This window comes from Penicillium psychrofluorescens, assembly GCF_964197705.1.
Source record: "Penicillium psychrofluorescens genome assembly, chromosome: 4".
In the NCBI taxonomy this organism is placed as follows: domain Eukaryota; kingdom Fungi; phylum Ascomycota; class Eurotiomycetes; order Eurotiales; family Aspergillaceae; genus Penicillium; species Penicillium psychrofluorescens.
Window position 1 is genome coordinate 3595836 of NC_133442.1, and position 14567 is coordinate 3610402.

The following is a 14567-nucleotide window of genomic DNA, read 5'->3' on the forward strand; positions in this document are numbered from 1 at the left end:
TACTCTTTTGTCAACACCGCTTGCTCTGCCACCCCATCTTCCGATCGTGCACTTTGGAGTCAGGTCTTTGGACGAATACTCTTTACCTTTGACTCTCAACCCTGAGTGGCTTTTGGTGCCAACCCAATCCACCGGGTCTCTCCCGCCACGGGCCGTGACAAGCAGGAAGCTCTCCGGTGCTTCATTGTGCACCACCTGCGAGCACCACGCGTCTGATTTATACATCTTTAACTGAAAGTCAGTCTTGATGGTGGTTCACTCTTCTTAGGCCAAAACTCATATGCTGAAAGATTTAGAGCGGGATATCGCGGGCCCTGCGGGGCAGCCATATCCTTCCCTTGTGTCTGGGCTTCTGCCACTGAGAATGCTTTTTTGTCCAGAGTCTATCTAGACTCTGACTGACAATCGACCTCAGCGTACAAGGTCATTACTTCATTCTTTGGAACATCACTTTCTCTCTCATCATTCTTTTATTTCTCTTTTCTCCCGTCAAAACACCTTCATCATGTCAAACTCCTACCGAGAATCTAGCGAATCCCGCGAAACATGTGAGGTGCATCAGCCAGTCGCGTTGCTCTCCCGGACTGCTCTGGCCAGCCCCATGATCCAGTGGATGATGCCAGCCCGTCTCCGTAGCAAAGATCACAACGACGTTGTCTTTGTGGGTGAAAAGCGAGTGCAGATCAAAGAGGCCATCAATGGCCACCTTGAAGATGTAATTGAAAAGACAGACTTTGATGCACCAATTGTGGGTGCAAAGGTAATCAATGTCAGCACCCAGCTGCCTTTGGACTCACAGGTCAGGGCTGGGAGTAGTGCGAAAGAAATGGATATCGACCCGGACAACCTACCTATTCAGATCCTGCTTCTCGCTCTCGATATGAAGGAACTTGTCTTTCTTTACCGTTCGATTTCCAATGAGGAGTTCTTCGTCACTTATCGTCGGCCGCTGCCCCAAGATGTCAATTTGGCTGAGAAGTTTGGGCGGCACATTGCGGTCGATCCAAAGTCGCGAGGAGTTGCCGTCAGCGCGTCCAACAACTATTTCGGTGTTTTGTGGTTGAAGCCTCCCCACGAACTACAGCTACAGATGACGAAAGGGCAACTAGATCCAGTGGATGCGGAGCATTTCTTCACGGTGAATGGAGACATACTGTTCATGGAATTTCTCTATCCCAGAGCTCCTCCCAATGATAAAACCATCACCCTGCTTCTCATAATTTCCCAAGAAGACGGCACCCAAGCCGTGGTCTATCAATGGGATGAGCAGAACACCATGCGCCGAACCAGACCCCGGATCAAGGAAATCAAACTACGGGAACAGGATCGACAGCCGACTATGGTTGTTCCATTGACCAAGGAATCATCGTTCCTGCTGGTTACAACCACGTCGATGACCGTTTATTCCATCAACTCTGCAACTCCGCCCCGGGTTTACCCCACCATCATTCCTGCCCCTGACCAAGGTCAGGCTGCACTATGGACTCGTTGGGCAAGACCATCCCGCAATTGGTTGTATAGCCAAAACTTCGACGGCATCTACGTTTGTCGCGAGGATGGCTGGATCTACTATCTAGAGTTTGGTAATGAGGGTGCTCTGGAGAACCTGACTGACTTGGGCCAACTTCACTGTGATGTCGATACCGCCTTTGACGTGCTTAACATGGGTGACGGAGGGGCCGACTTCATAATGGCCGCTGGAAGTATGGGTGACGGTGGACTGTTCGTCCAAAAAGCCCGAGAGCATCCAAAATGCGAGCAACGATTCCTGAACTGGGCCCCAGTTACCGACGCTGTCACCGTGCCCTCGAAGGCCCAAGGAGCTCTGGAAGACGATATGGATCACAGTCGACTTTTTGTCTGCTCAGCATCTTCCACGGCGGTTGGGGCATTGACCGAACTGCGGCATGGAGTCGAAGCGCCAATCAATGTCGCTGCCTCCCTAGGCGATATCCCGACGGTTCGGGATATATGGAGTGAGGACATCAATGGCCTCACCTATGTTATGATCTCGGACCCCATCTCCTCTCAGCTTCTGTGTATGAGCTCAGATTTGGAAGATGAAATTACTGCTCTCGACGAAGCAGATACGGGGTTGGACGATGCACAGACTTTGGCTGCAGGGTTTACACCCTCTGGGGTTTTTATTCAAGTGACTGACCGGGCCATCCATTTCTTTGTCACAAGTGACCAGTCCCTTAACAACTTTGTCAATCATGATCCAAACCACAGTCTCATTACCGTCACTGTTGATGGCCCAAGCTCTATGATTGCTGCGGCGATGAGAGGTGAGGATGGAATGAACCTGAGCGTGGCTCGAGTTTTTACTACGTCCGACTCTGCTGTCTCGATGTCAAGCGTTGGAAATCCTGTCGGGATTGAGAAATACCCTGTTTGCCTCTCTATCCAAAAGTTTGGGGATACCTCGTTCTTGTTCATGGGCACGGGTGATGGAAGCGTGCTCGTATTTCATATTGATGACGAGGCCGTCATCTTTCTGTTTGATATTGCCATCTCCGTCCAAACAGAAGATGACATATCGATGGCGGTTGAGAGCTTTGCAGCCATTTCCACCAACGTCAAAGGCTCTCTACAGGCACTTCTGTTTTGCGGTCTGCGAAGTGGCATCCTGATTCCATTTGAGATTGATTTCAATGCCCCAACTCTCATAGGTAAATCGGCTTCTTCCTTTTGCGATCTATGGCCGGGCTAACTCTTTTTCATCTCCAGGACTGACTCAGAAACCACCGACACAGATCGGGAAGACATCCATCAGGCTTCAGGGCAGTGGTTCTTTTGCCTTATTCACATGTGGACATGAGCTTTGGCGCGTGTCATACACCGAAGATGGCACTGCTCCCAATTACTTCCTATGGCGGGTCTGGATCACCGATAGAATCAATGTGAGTACCGCGAGCGCTGTTTGGTCCTGGATACTTCATCTAATTCTCGCGGTAGTCCGCCTACTTCCCTGTAACCCTCAACAGCTTCTCTCTAATCAACTCCCATGCGTCAGGAAATACCTTGGGCTCCCTTTTTTGTTTTTCAGATGGACAGCTCCTCATTTGCACTCTGGAGAAAAGAGCGAAGCCGGTTCCTCGACGCATTGATCTGCCAGGAAGACCCGGCAAGCTTTGCTATTCCAAACACTTGGAAAGCTTGATTGTATCATACACTCTTCCCGACGCTGGTCCCGAGAGAACGGGACCAGAAGACGCTCAACGCCCATACATTGAATTCGTGGATCCGGACTCGCAGCAGGCAGTGGTCCATCAGAACAGACCGTGGATGCCAGATGAAAATGAGCCATGGCGACCCAAAGGGGGTCTTGGTGAGACGATCACTTGCATTTTTGACTGGATGCCTATCAGAGGTGACAAAAAATATCATTTGATTGCTGTGGGAACCTCGCGGCCCTATGCCGATGACTTCGACTCGTCCCGGGGTCGGGTTATCCTCTTGCAAGTCTCTCGCAACCCAGATAATCCGTCCCGGATCGATTGCTTCTTCAAGCACATGAAGTCGGTGCAAAAGCCTGTGCGCACTATCGCATCGTATGTCGACACTTTGATCGTCTCTGCTGGCAAATCTGTTTTCCCGCTGAGGTCTCTCCATTCTATGGTCCAATGGCTTAGCAACGCCGTGCTCTCTCTGCCCTCTCCTGCTGTTGCGATCACTGTGCATGGGCACTATGTCTACATTACCACCTCGCGCAATGGGCTCATGGTGTACGAAATCAGGGACGGGTCTTGGGTCCCGCATGCTTTGGACATTGTCCAGCGTGATGGGCTATCCCACAGCATCCTCCCCGGCAAACCGAAGCTCACGTTCGCCACTAGCCGGGGCGGCGGTGTCCGCTTGCTCGTGGATATCGAGAACTTGACGATGGATCAAAATCTTCCAGGACCACGATCGGAGGTGTATCTTCCACTCTCCATCTTCAAACTTCTGGTGGGAAACCGGTGTGCGACCTTATCTCCCGCCCGATATGCGATGTACGGTGTGGGTCTTAATGGAACGGTCCACCAGTTCTTGACTCTCGAGAAAAAAGAATGGCGTCTCCTCCGATTCCTACAGAATCTCTGCGAGAGGGACCCGGCCATCAACATATCCCTGACCAAGAGGAGAAGACGCCTCAATCCAAGGGACCTCGTACCAGTGGATCCCAGTGGGGCCCAGGGATCTATTGACGGCGATATGCTGGCCCGGCTCAGTGAGCTGGACGCCGATTATTTGCAGGATATGATCAAGGAGTCTCCGCGCCATGACCCATGGTCCCCTATGCAGAACGGCATGGAGTCCCAGTTCTGTGAGATGGTCCAGGATGTGCTAGGGGTGTCGGCGAACCATGGTGAGGCGGCGATTGGGTGGTTGCGGCAGTTGCTGCACTTAGAGTCTTGAATAGCTAGAGCCAAAGAATAGGGGACGGGGATATCTGTATCTACTGTGTTGTACACTGAAAATAAGATGGGATTGTATCTCGTAGTTCATTCACTGTGCCATGTATGTAGTGGCGAGTCAGATCGCACTCCGTTTCATTGTTCCCCACCATAAATGATGTTCCTCCGCCCGAAATTCTTTTCGCCCTCGACACCTTCCCCCACCACCAGAGAGCCACGCTCTGCCTTTCTTTTTGCCCCGGGATTTTCTTCAGCATTTGAAGTTTGTCCACTGTCTCTTCCCGTGAGTCAGCAACTGAACGGTTAACTCCGTTTGTGGGCGCTCACTCGATTCTCTTACCGGTCGCTACACCGAACACATCTCCCGGAAAAGGATCACAAGACACAAAAATGGCACCCAAGAAGAAGGGAAATAAGCGCCAGGAGGAGGACTGGGAAGCCGAGATGGGTGAAACTGCCCCTGCTGCTGAGTCCCCGACCGCCGAGCAGCCTGCAGAAGATGGTGCTCCTGCCGACGAGGAGGAGACGGGCGGCGGCGGCGGTGGCCTCCTAGCTGCGGTGAGGAGGAACAAAAACAAGAAGGCGAAGAAGGGCAAGCCCGTCAACGATTTCGTGGAGGGTGAGGATGCCAGCAACGACTTTGCCGGCAAGGAGCCCGAGGAGGGTACCTTTGACGACGACGATGTTTTCGCCGGCAAGAAGACGAAACCCATCAAGGACGTGCCTCCGCCACCTCCGCCTGCTGAGGAGGAGGGAGAGTTTCGCGTGAAGAGTAAGAAGGAAAAGGAGAAGGAGAAGAAGGAACGTGAGAAGCAGCGGAAGAAGGAGCAGGTATGTTGGAGAGGATCTCCGCAAGCTATATTACATGCTGACCCAATCTTTCTGGTATAGGCTGCCACCAAGAAGAAGGTCACTCCTGCTGAATCCAAGTCTCAACCGACTAAGGCTGCTGCCGAGCCTGAACAGCCCGCCGCTGCGGAACCGGCTCCTGCCGCAGAGTCAGCGGGTTCCAAGAAGAAACTCAACCCTCGACTAGCGATGCTTCAGAAGCAACAGGAAATGCTAAGACAGCAGCGTGAAGAGGAAGAGCGAATCCAGAAAGAAGCGGAAGAGGCCAATGCAAAGAAGGAGGCCGAAGACGCCGAGGAAGAGAAGAAGCGGGAGGAGGCTCGTCGTCAAAAGAAGGAGCGTGAGCGAGAGAAGAAGGAGGAGCTCCGCAAACAGGGCAAGCTGCTCACCAAGGCCCAGAAGGAACAGCAAGCAAAGAACGAATTGCGGATGAAGCAGATGCTTGCCGCTGGTGGCAAGGTCGCGGGTCTGGAGGGCGGAGCTGAAAAGAAACGCCCTGTGTATGATCAGAAGAAGAAGAAGAAGGGTGGCAAGAAGGAGGAAGACGACCTTGAAGCCGCCGCTGCGCGCGCTCAGGCCCAGCGTGAGGCGGAAGAAGAGCGCCGAAAGGAGGCCGAGGAGAAGGCCAAGGCCAAGGCTGAGGCTGAGGCTGCTGCTGCTCCTGCGGAGGATAGCGATGGTATCGACGACTGGGAGAAGGCTGCCGACATGGACGACGACGTGAAGGATAGCTGGGATGCTCCATCGGATGAGGAAGAAGAAAAAGAGAAGAAGCCAGCCATCAATGGCGACGCCAAGGCTGGGGAAGAGTCCGAAGAGGATTCCGAAGAGGACTCCGATGAGGATTCATCCGACGACGAGGAGAAGACTGCCGCTCAAAGAGCCCTTGCACAGAAGAAGGCAGAGGCCGCCGAACGGAAACGAGTCCAGCACGAGGAGGCTTTGAAGGCTCGTTCCAAGGACAACCTGCGCTCTCCTATTTGCTGTATTCTTGGGCACGTCGATACCGGAAAGACCAAGCTTCTCGACAAGATCCGACAGACCAACGTGCAAGAAGGTGAAGCGGGTGGTATCACGCAGCAGATCGGTGCCACTTACTTCCCCGTGGATGCTCTGAAGCAGAAGACTGCCGTGGTCAACCAGGACGGCAAGTTCGAATTCAAGATCCCTGGTCTGTTGATTATCGATACTCCCGGTCACGAGTCTTTCTCCAACCTTCGGTCAAGAGGTTCGTCTCTTTGTAACATTGCTATTCTGGTCGTCGATATCATGCACGGCCTCGAGCCCCAGACTCTCGAGTCTATGCGTCTTTTGCGTGACCGCAAGACTCCGTTCATCGTTGCCCTGAACAAGATTGATCGTCTCTACGGCTGGAAGAAGATCGACAACAACGGTTTCCAGGAGAGCTTGGAGATGCAGAGCAAGGGTGTCCAGAACGAATTCCGCACCCGTCTGGAGCAGACCAAGCTGGCTTTTGCCGAGCAGGGCTTCAACTCTGAGCTGTTCTTCGAGAACAAGTCGATGGCCAAATTCGTCTCCCTTGTGCCTACCTCTGCCCACACGGGCGAGGGTGTTCCCGATATGCTGAAGCTCTTGACCACCCTGACGCAGGAGCGCATGACCAACGCGCTGATGTATCTGTCCGAGGTGGAGTGCACAGTTCTCGAGGTCAAGGTTATCGAGGGTCTGGGTACTACCATTGATGTGGTTCTGTCCAACGGTGTCCTTCGTGAAGGTGACCGGGTTGTGTTGTGTGGTCTGAACGGACCTATAGCTACCAATATTCGAGCGCTCTTAACACCCGCGCCATTGAAGGAATTGCGTCTGAAGTCGCAGTATGTTCACAACAAGGAGGTCAAGGCCGCTCTTGGTGTCAAGATTGCTGCCAACGACCTGGATAATGCCATCGCCGGCTCCCGTCTGATGGTTGTCGGTCCCGATGATGACGAAGAGGACGTTATGGATGAAGTCATGTCCGATCTGGAAAATTTGTTGAGCCGTGTCTCCACGGACCAGCGCGGTGTCACCGTCCAGGCGTCCACTCTGGGTTCGCTCGAGGCCCTTCTCGAGTTCCTGCGAGTCTCAAAGATTCCCGTTGCCAATATTTCCATCGGCCCAGTCTATAAGCGCGATGTCATGCAGGCAGGAACGATGCTTGAAAAATCCAAAGAATACGCGGTTATGCTGTGTTTCGACGTCAGAGTTGACAAGGACGCTGCCGCCTACGCTGCGGAAATTGGTGTCAAGATCTTCACGGCCGACATCATTTATCATCTGTTCGATGACTTCACTGCCCACATGGCCGAGCTGACTGAGCAGCGAAAGGAAGAGAGCAAGCTTCTTGCTGTCTTCCCCTGTGTTATCAAGCCTGTGGCTGTTTTTAACAAGAAAGACCCCATCGTTATTGGTGTCGACGTTGTCGAAGGCAGCCTGCGCATGCACACCCCGCTGTGCGTCATCAAGACCAACGCCGCTGGTGTCAGGGAAGTTATCGATATCGGCAGAGTGTAAGTTTGTTTTCTATCTCTGGTCTGATTTATTCTCTAACTCTCTCTCCCCTTCTCTAGAACGTCCATCGAGCGAGACCACAAGGCCGTCCCGGTCTGCAAGAGAGGCCAGCCCTCTGTGGCCGTCAAGGTCGAGGGTCCCAATCAGCCCATGTACGGCCGCCATCTTGAAGAGAAGGACCAACTGTACTCGAAAATCTCGCGCGCCAGCATCGATACCCTCAAGGAGTTCTACCGGGCCGAGGTGTCGATGGAAGAGTGGGGCCTGGTCAAGAAGCTCAAGCCTGTGTTCGAGATTCCGTGAAATGGATGCACCTAGTTTTCTTTCAACGTTGGGGGCATGGACAATAAACCCTAGGGGGCGCCACAGGTCGTCGTTCAACGGGTCTTAAGGCCGAGTCAGAACTGTCCGAATGTGATATGATTGCCATCAAAAGGAGGGAAAAGTTATTTTGTTTGATTGCGATATGGACATACAATGAATGACCACGACGATGTGACGGATGGACAGCCTAGGAATTGTGACTTGATATTTATTTCACTTACAACAACTCCTGTATATGGCTTCGGAGTGAACGATAGCCGGATCTGATCTGTTTGTTAATTCTTACCTGTAGTTAGAAACTGTTGAATGAGTATTTGTTTGATCTTACTACTACGTATCAACTACGTCTTCTAGTATCGATCCAAGTTCCATTCTTTTCTATATACAATCTCCCAACGTAATCAATAGTTTACAGATCCTCCCCCTCCCACTTGTCAACCTTCCCACCCTTCTTCTCCCAATCCAGCCAAGAACCCTCATAAACCCCAATGCGAGCCGGATCATACCCAGCCTGGACAGCCAACTGTGCCGCGGCACGAGCACGCACACCAGCCTTGCAATAGAACACTATCTCTCCATCTTGTTCCGAGCCGGGCTTGGGAAAGCCAAACCGCGTCTCGAACTCGTCCGGCGTGAGGAATAGAGCGTCGGGCTGAGACGCGAGCGGAATGGCCACTGCTGATGGGATTATTCCCGTGCCAGTTAATTCGGCGGGTTCGCGGACGTCGACTAGGATTATGGGGGCGTGGGTTGGGCTTGTGGCTGAGTCGGCTGGGAGGGAGGTGTTGATCTGGAGGTTGAGTTAAGGTATGTTTTGGACATAGGTTGGGGTTTGAAGCCATTGTCGGTGACATTGAGCAGTAGAAAGCACACAGAATGGAAACATACCTCCTCGAACCCCCACTGCCGCAGACTATTTTCCGTCGGAGCATTACTGCTTTTCCACCGAAGATTCTGTCTCCGGCCAGGGAATTGCTGGTACTTTTGAGTGTGAAAGTTCAAGCCCGTGGCCAGAGGACAAGATCGTGTCTGAGCGGAGAGAGAGGTGACCGTCCTAGCGGCCGCAGATGAACACGGGCCTCGGCGCGGGGTAGCGTGCACCAACGGCGCTGTGATCTTGGCGGATGCTTGTCCGAGCGCTGAGCGCCGTAACGCGGATGAGAATGGTATCGCCATGGCTGTACTGCTTGGGCAGGTGGTTTGTTGGAGATGCGTCCGTTCGGGTTCGGGAGTTGTGATGTCAATTAAGGTCTGCCGCCGAACACCGCCTGCGCGTTTAGGGGGATCTGATAGATGGAGTGGAAGGCGTAGAATAGGGATTTAGGCCTAAGTGCCTAGGTATAGAGTATCTTGAAATTAATCAGACATCTTCTGCGTTTATTTCGAAATATTCAGAGTTGTTCTTCTATAAAACTATATGATATTTTAGTCGCTATTTTATCTAGTCGTGATAGCAGCCAAGGTGACTTTGATCATCTCCATACCACTCTAACCCGACTGAGTGAGCGTAATTGGCGGCAATGGCGAATATCACGTTCAAAATCGCTATCCATCTATCACAAGGTAGAGCAAACCTGTCGAAAAAATTCCGATATTGATGGGAAAATAAAAGACGATTAATGATTGGGAAGTATGGATGAGCCACCTGCAGATAGGTTTCGAAAAGTTTGTCCGCCAGCGGCCGAGGAGGCAGCCAATACATCTGCACTGGCTCCGATACTTCTATCTCAAAATCATCCAGATGGTAGTTTAGGGGACGAATTTATCACCAATAATATCATTTTCATTGGAGTCAAGACCCTCAACTTCGGACCTACTGTGCTTCTCTGCCTCCTCTTGCAGACGCTGCATCCAAGTGATCTCCGAGCTCTTGCCGATATGCCCTGTGGCCCGGGATTGATCAGTACGGTTGACATCATCTTTCACTTGGTCCAGGTCGTCTAGTGATCCAACGGAAGAAGATGAGCTGTCCTTAATTCTCGACATTGTCTGCAAGACGGGTTATAGCCGCTGCACTTCGTTTTCCGTAACCGGCAAGATTCGCATGCCCGGGGAACCCGTCTGCCGTGCCTCGGTGAGGCGGCTGACCGTTGTCGAGGGATCGCGATCTTCGCAGGTCTCGCTCCTGCCGAAGACGCCGATGCGGATGTGTTAGGTGTTCCTATCAAGGATGTTGTTTTAGCAGCCGGTATGTCGGAAACGCTCGCGGTTGCCGAGACATCACTTTGGAACCGCCCTGGTCACTCGTCTTCCCCGATGATGTCCACCGATGGTTGAGGGTTGTTCCGCCTTAGGGACATGTTGAGGCTCTGCACCTATTCAAATGTTTTGACATCCGTTCAAAAACAACCAATGCCGAGAGATAGAAAGTTGTGGATAATTAAGATTGGCCACAGGAGCGAGAACCGTAGCAAAAGATTTATCTTTAGAATGATTCACAAATTCCTCTCTCTCACCGAAATTTGGTTGTGGTTGTGAATACCCGATTGTGCTATGGTCTGATGTCATTATTCTGTCATTGCCAAATCAAGCATACTCTCCGATATGCCAATATTAAGAACACGATCTCGGTCGTCAACTTTCAAGTTACATTTGGGCTTCAATTTCTGTTCAAATCATTGTCTCATGTCGAATAAACCGGGGCGCACGCCCCCCGGCGCTGGCTCAGCTATGCATTCAAGTGAGAAAAAGGCAAGTCGACACGTCTACTCGAACGGCAGCCAATACTAAACAACGCCTAGATGAGCGAACATGGCCCGTTAATGAACCAATTTCAGACCTATGACAGCTTCGAGTCTGTTACAGGCAACCGGCCCAGCGAGGCCGGTCATGTTCGCGAGCCATCAGGTCCCCACTATGATGAAGGGACGAAAGCTGTTGCAGCTGAATCGAACGACAACCGTGAGCTACTCTTTGAACTTTTCGAGACGGTTCGCCGGGCAGATCAGAGCCATGAACAGAAACTCCTTGAGATGATCAAAGATCGCAGGCCTGTGCAACAACTCCGTGCCTTTCTCGACGGAATGTTAGCGAATGCAGGACTGTCTGAATTGAATGACCAAATAATTGGTCGTTTATCTATCCCAAAACGCAGAAGAGAGATGGAGAATGTGGCGCTCACATTTCGTCCCATGGTTATGGACATTCATTACTTGTGTGACATTGTCCCATATAGCGTCCCTGCAAAACCGTGGACAACCGTCACGGACAGCGACGACTTGGTTTCACATCTAGTGTCACTGTACCTGACTTGGGGTTACCCTTTTTACGCTTTTTTCTGTCGTGAAACTTTTGTTAAGCATATGAGATCCGGTCAGCTGAACTCGGACTTCTGTAGCCCCTTTTTAGTGAATGCTCTTCTTGCCAATGCGTGTGTAAGTCCAGCCATTCAGTCGTAGTATGGTTAAACATGTCTGACTCTATATAGTTTTACTCGGATTACGCGGAGGCATATAGTTTACCGGGGGATGTGAAAAGGAAAGGAGCTCACTTCCTGGCCGAAGCCGAAAGGCATCTGAAATCGCATCAATTTGAAAGCGGAAGCGATGTCCGTCTGTCTTCTTTACAAGCGTCTCTTCTTTTATATGAGAGGTAACAACACCTTGATTTCATGATGTTTGTTGGTTCTTACTCTGACTTGGTGGCTCCCCAGGTACTCCATGGATGGTACCGACAATTTTGGATATGCAATGCTCAATAGAGCAATCGGAATGGCGGAGTCACTGGGCATTGTGAACAATACTAGAAAGCCACGCCTGGAAGAACCGTACATGTCTAAGGACATGATAGCCTCTCTCAAACGAACTGCATGGGGTTTATTTCAGATTGATACGTGAGGCCCTTTTCGATTCGGTTAGAGTGTTTCAAGCTAAATTTCCTGCAGAATCGTTCACATGAACTTCCTCAGACAGAGTCATATAAAGGTCGTGAATGTGGACCCCATTAATCGTGATGAAACGCCCGAGAAAGAACTCTGGACGCCATATCCAATCCAAAGCACACTGCGAAAGTCTTACATGAGCTTATATTTTGATGAAGCATGCGAGCTCTCTTACATCGCAAGGGATACGGCTTGGGAGATGCCGCGCGCGCTCAAGGATGTGAAGCTCAAGCAAGAGGTGTACGGTCGGCTGCAAGAGTGGAGACGAAAGCTGCCCCGGCTCTTCGACCCGAGAGAGAATCCAGCACCGTATATCCTCATCCTCATGTTCGTGCTGCCAATATCTTTTACTCAGTTTCTGATTTGTGTACTAATGGCCAATCTCCCGACAGGATGCGCTATCACACACTAGTGATCAACCTGTGGTGTTATGACCTTCAAGACAATTTGGCATCCATAAGAGCAAGCGAGGACACTCCTGATGCGGTTAGCCCGGATCGTCATGCCATCAAGATCGCACTATCCTCTGCGCGAGAAATTGCCTATCTTATCGAAGTGTACAGAGCGGACTACGGGCTGGTATATTGCCATCAATTTGCTATGTATGCTATCAACGTGTCACTGTTTTGCATGCTTGCACAAGACACTTTTGATATCTTGGATTCCGATTTCTTAAACCTCACAAGTGCGTTTTCCACCGTTGCCTGCCGTACGAATGTGGGGAGGCATCTTTTCCATGCATTCAAATTGTCCGTCCGGTCCCGAACCCAAGGTGCACAGAGGCTCAGGACGGATAATGCCCCACCAGCGGTCAGGGAACTCTTTGGGCCGCGTGAAAACTTGAGAGAACCGGACAGGTGGGATCACTATGCGGAAGGGTTGGCAGAGGTGGAGGGTGGGGGGACCTTTCTAGGAGAACTTGATATGGATCCTGTCGTACCTGGATTGCTCGACATGCTCAAATGGTACGAGAACATGAGCATTGGGAAAGAAATCCGGTGGAGAGGAAACAGTCGAGATCCTGCTTTCTAATTTTTCTGCCATCATCTCTGTAACAACAACGATACACGATAGATTCAAAGAGATTTTTTATTCGCAACTTTCTGGCGGAAGAATAACCTAGTTAGAGGGCCCTTTGGGCCGCACTGAGATTAGCCTCGATGCGCCGTGCCCTAAACGCAAGTGAGAAGCGAAAGTTCCCAAGGAGATCTGGCATCCCAACAGCTCCGACCTATAATCAACGGTGCATGAGGAGAGTTTGACAGCAATGAAGCTCGTGTTCCTAACGGCTCGGATTTTGGAGCAAGGCTCGGCGTGAATGCCATAATTCAGGCAGCGGGCGCACGATGAGGACTTGCACTTGGTGTAATTTCGTAATATTATTTTTATAGCTACATTCCTGATATTGCATTGAGAAATTTCCTGCCAGCAGCGCATGATTGCAAAAATAAAGCTTCAAAAGATCCAGCGCTTGCAGTTGGTACATAACATCATCCTGCGACTTCCAGGCTAGTTCAACTTTTTGGCTCCAGCCTTGACGGGGCGTCCCTGACGACCCTGGTACTGCAGGTAGCCGTAGCCACAGGCGGCAATAATTGCGATAACAACGATATTGCCTTTTCGCATGAATTGTTAGAGATTCGCGACTCTAAATAGTTGGGATTGGAGGACTTACTGGCAATAAACTTGCCTACTCCGCCTGCGGCTTCCAAGGTACTTCCCACCGCGTGTAGCGCCATTTTGACGGTGCCAACGACAAACTCAATAAGGGCTGTCACGAGCCCGGAGACTGCGTCGAACGCACCACCGATCACAGAGAATATGACCTCAAACATAGAGCCGATGAGGTCCTTGAGGGAAGTTATGATGGACGACATGATTGTTGCAGCGGTTGTGGTGTTGTGCTGTATGAGAAGACAAATAGAGAAAGCTGGGTGCCTATTGCGATAGTGATCGAAATATATAGGGACAGGCAATAAGTTGTTTCCCGATGACGAAGTGCGACTTTGTTTTAATTTAAATTAAAACAGAGCAAAGCTAGGGCGAAACTGGTATTTTTCCCTGCTGCTGGTTTTTGCCACCGTGAGTGCTCGCCGATGACGTGGTACCCGCGACTTGGAAGTGAGATTCCATAGTTCGGATCTTTATTCCGGTACCGATTATTCTCATGTACTTTGTTGAGCAAAAAGCGGCGATGGATGAGCACCTAACAATCTTGTTTTTATGCCTGCGTTGCTAGCCCTCGGGTGGAACCCCAGAACCTTATCAGTAGATATCCCCAGGCTACTCCACTCGGGTTAACGACTGAGGCTCGCTCAGTGTGAATTCGGTATGACGTAGGTTGTAGCAAACGGCTGTTAACAGCTGGCTTCTCCTTTCCCACACGATCCATACAATGCGTTCGATCCCTATGTGGTTGTTGGACAGGATCGACAGGTCGGCTGGCGAAGTCTGGATCGCAGGCCAGGCGATTTTAAACGCGAACAACAAAGCTTTCATTGCCTTTTACCGTATTGACATGGGCACCTTCGAACCTTCGGATCCTGAAAGCTATCTCTATTTTGACGGTTTCTTCCTTCGCAGATTCGCACTTACTGCAAGGCCAA

The 14567-nt window shown here is 51.1% G+C and overlaps 6 protein-coding genes across 6 annotated transcripts; 3 read left to right on the forward strand and 3 right to left on the reverse strand.

Moving 5' to 3' along the window:
- Positions 1–505: 505 nt before the first annotated feature.
- Positions 506–4401, forward strand: PFLUO_LOCUS7003 (uncharacterized protein; the record flags this gene model as incomplete). Its single annotated transcript, XM_073784601.1, has 3 exons — positions 506–2672; positions 2731–2903; positions 2959–4401. The coding sequence occupies 3 exons, from the start codon at positions 506–508 to the stop codon at positions 4399–4401; spliced, it is 3783 nt and encodes a 1260-aa protein (XP_073641040.1).
- Positions 4402–4790: 389 nt separating this feature from the next.
- Positions 4791–8060, forward strand: PFLUO_LOCUS7004 (eukaryotic translation initiation factor 5B; the record flags this gene model as incomplete). The annotated part of the gene is made up of 3 exons (XM_073784602.1): positions 4791–5231; positions 5292–7756; positions 7817–8060. The coding sequence occupies 3 exons, from the start codon at positions 4791–4793 to the stop codon at positions 8058–8060; spliced, it is 3150 nt and encodes a 1049-aa protein (XP_073641041.1).
- Positions 8061–8490: 430 nt separating this feature from the next.
- Positions 8491–9257, reverse strand: PFLUO_LOCUS7005 (mitochondrial; the record flags this gene model as incomplete). Its single annotated transcript, XM_073784603.1, has 2 exons — positions 8491–8871; positions 8970–9257. The coding sequence occupies 2 exons, from the start codon at positions 9255–9257 to the stop codon at positions 8491–8493; spliced, it is 669 nt and encodes a 222-aa protein (XP_073641042.1).
- A 573-nt stretch (positions 9258–9830) lies between these two features.
- On the reverse strand, positions 9831–10067 carry PFLUO_LOCUS7006 (uncharacterized protein; the record flags this gene model as incomplete). The annotated part of the gene is made up of 1 exon (XM_073784604.1): positions 9831–10067. The coding sequence occupies one exon, from the start codon at positions 10065–10067 to the stop codon at positions 9831–9833; it is 237 nt and encodes a 78-aa protein (XP_073641043.1).
- Positions 10068–12354: 2287 nt separating this feature from the next.
- On the forward strand, positions 12355–12993 carry PFLUO_LOCUS7007 (uncharacterized protein; the record flags this gene model as incomplete). The annotated part of the gene is made up of 1 exon (XM_073784605.1): positions 12355–12993. One exon carries the CDS (start codon positions 12355–12357, stop codon positions 12991–12993), a length of 639 nt encoding a protein of 212 aa, XP_073641044.1.
- A 477-nt stretch (positions 12994–13470) lies between these two features.
- Positions 13471–13838, reverse strand: PFLUO_LOCUS7008 (uncharacterized protein; the record flags this gene model as incomplete). The annotated part of the gene is made up of 2 exons (XM_073784606.1): positions 13471–13577; positions 13637–13838. 2 exons carry the CDS (start codon positions 13836–13838, stop codon positions 13471–13473), a joined length of 309 nt encoding a protein of 102 aa, XP_073641045.1.
- Between the last annotated feature and the right edge of the window lie 729 nt (positions 13839–14567).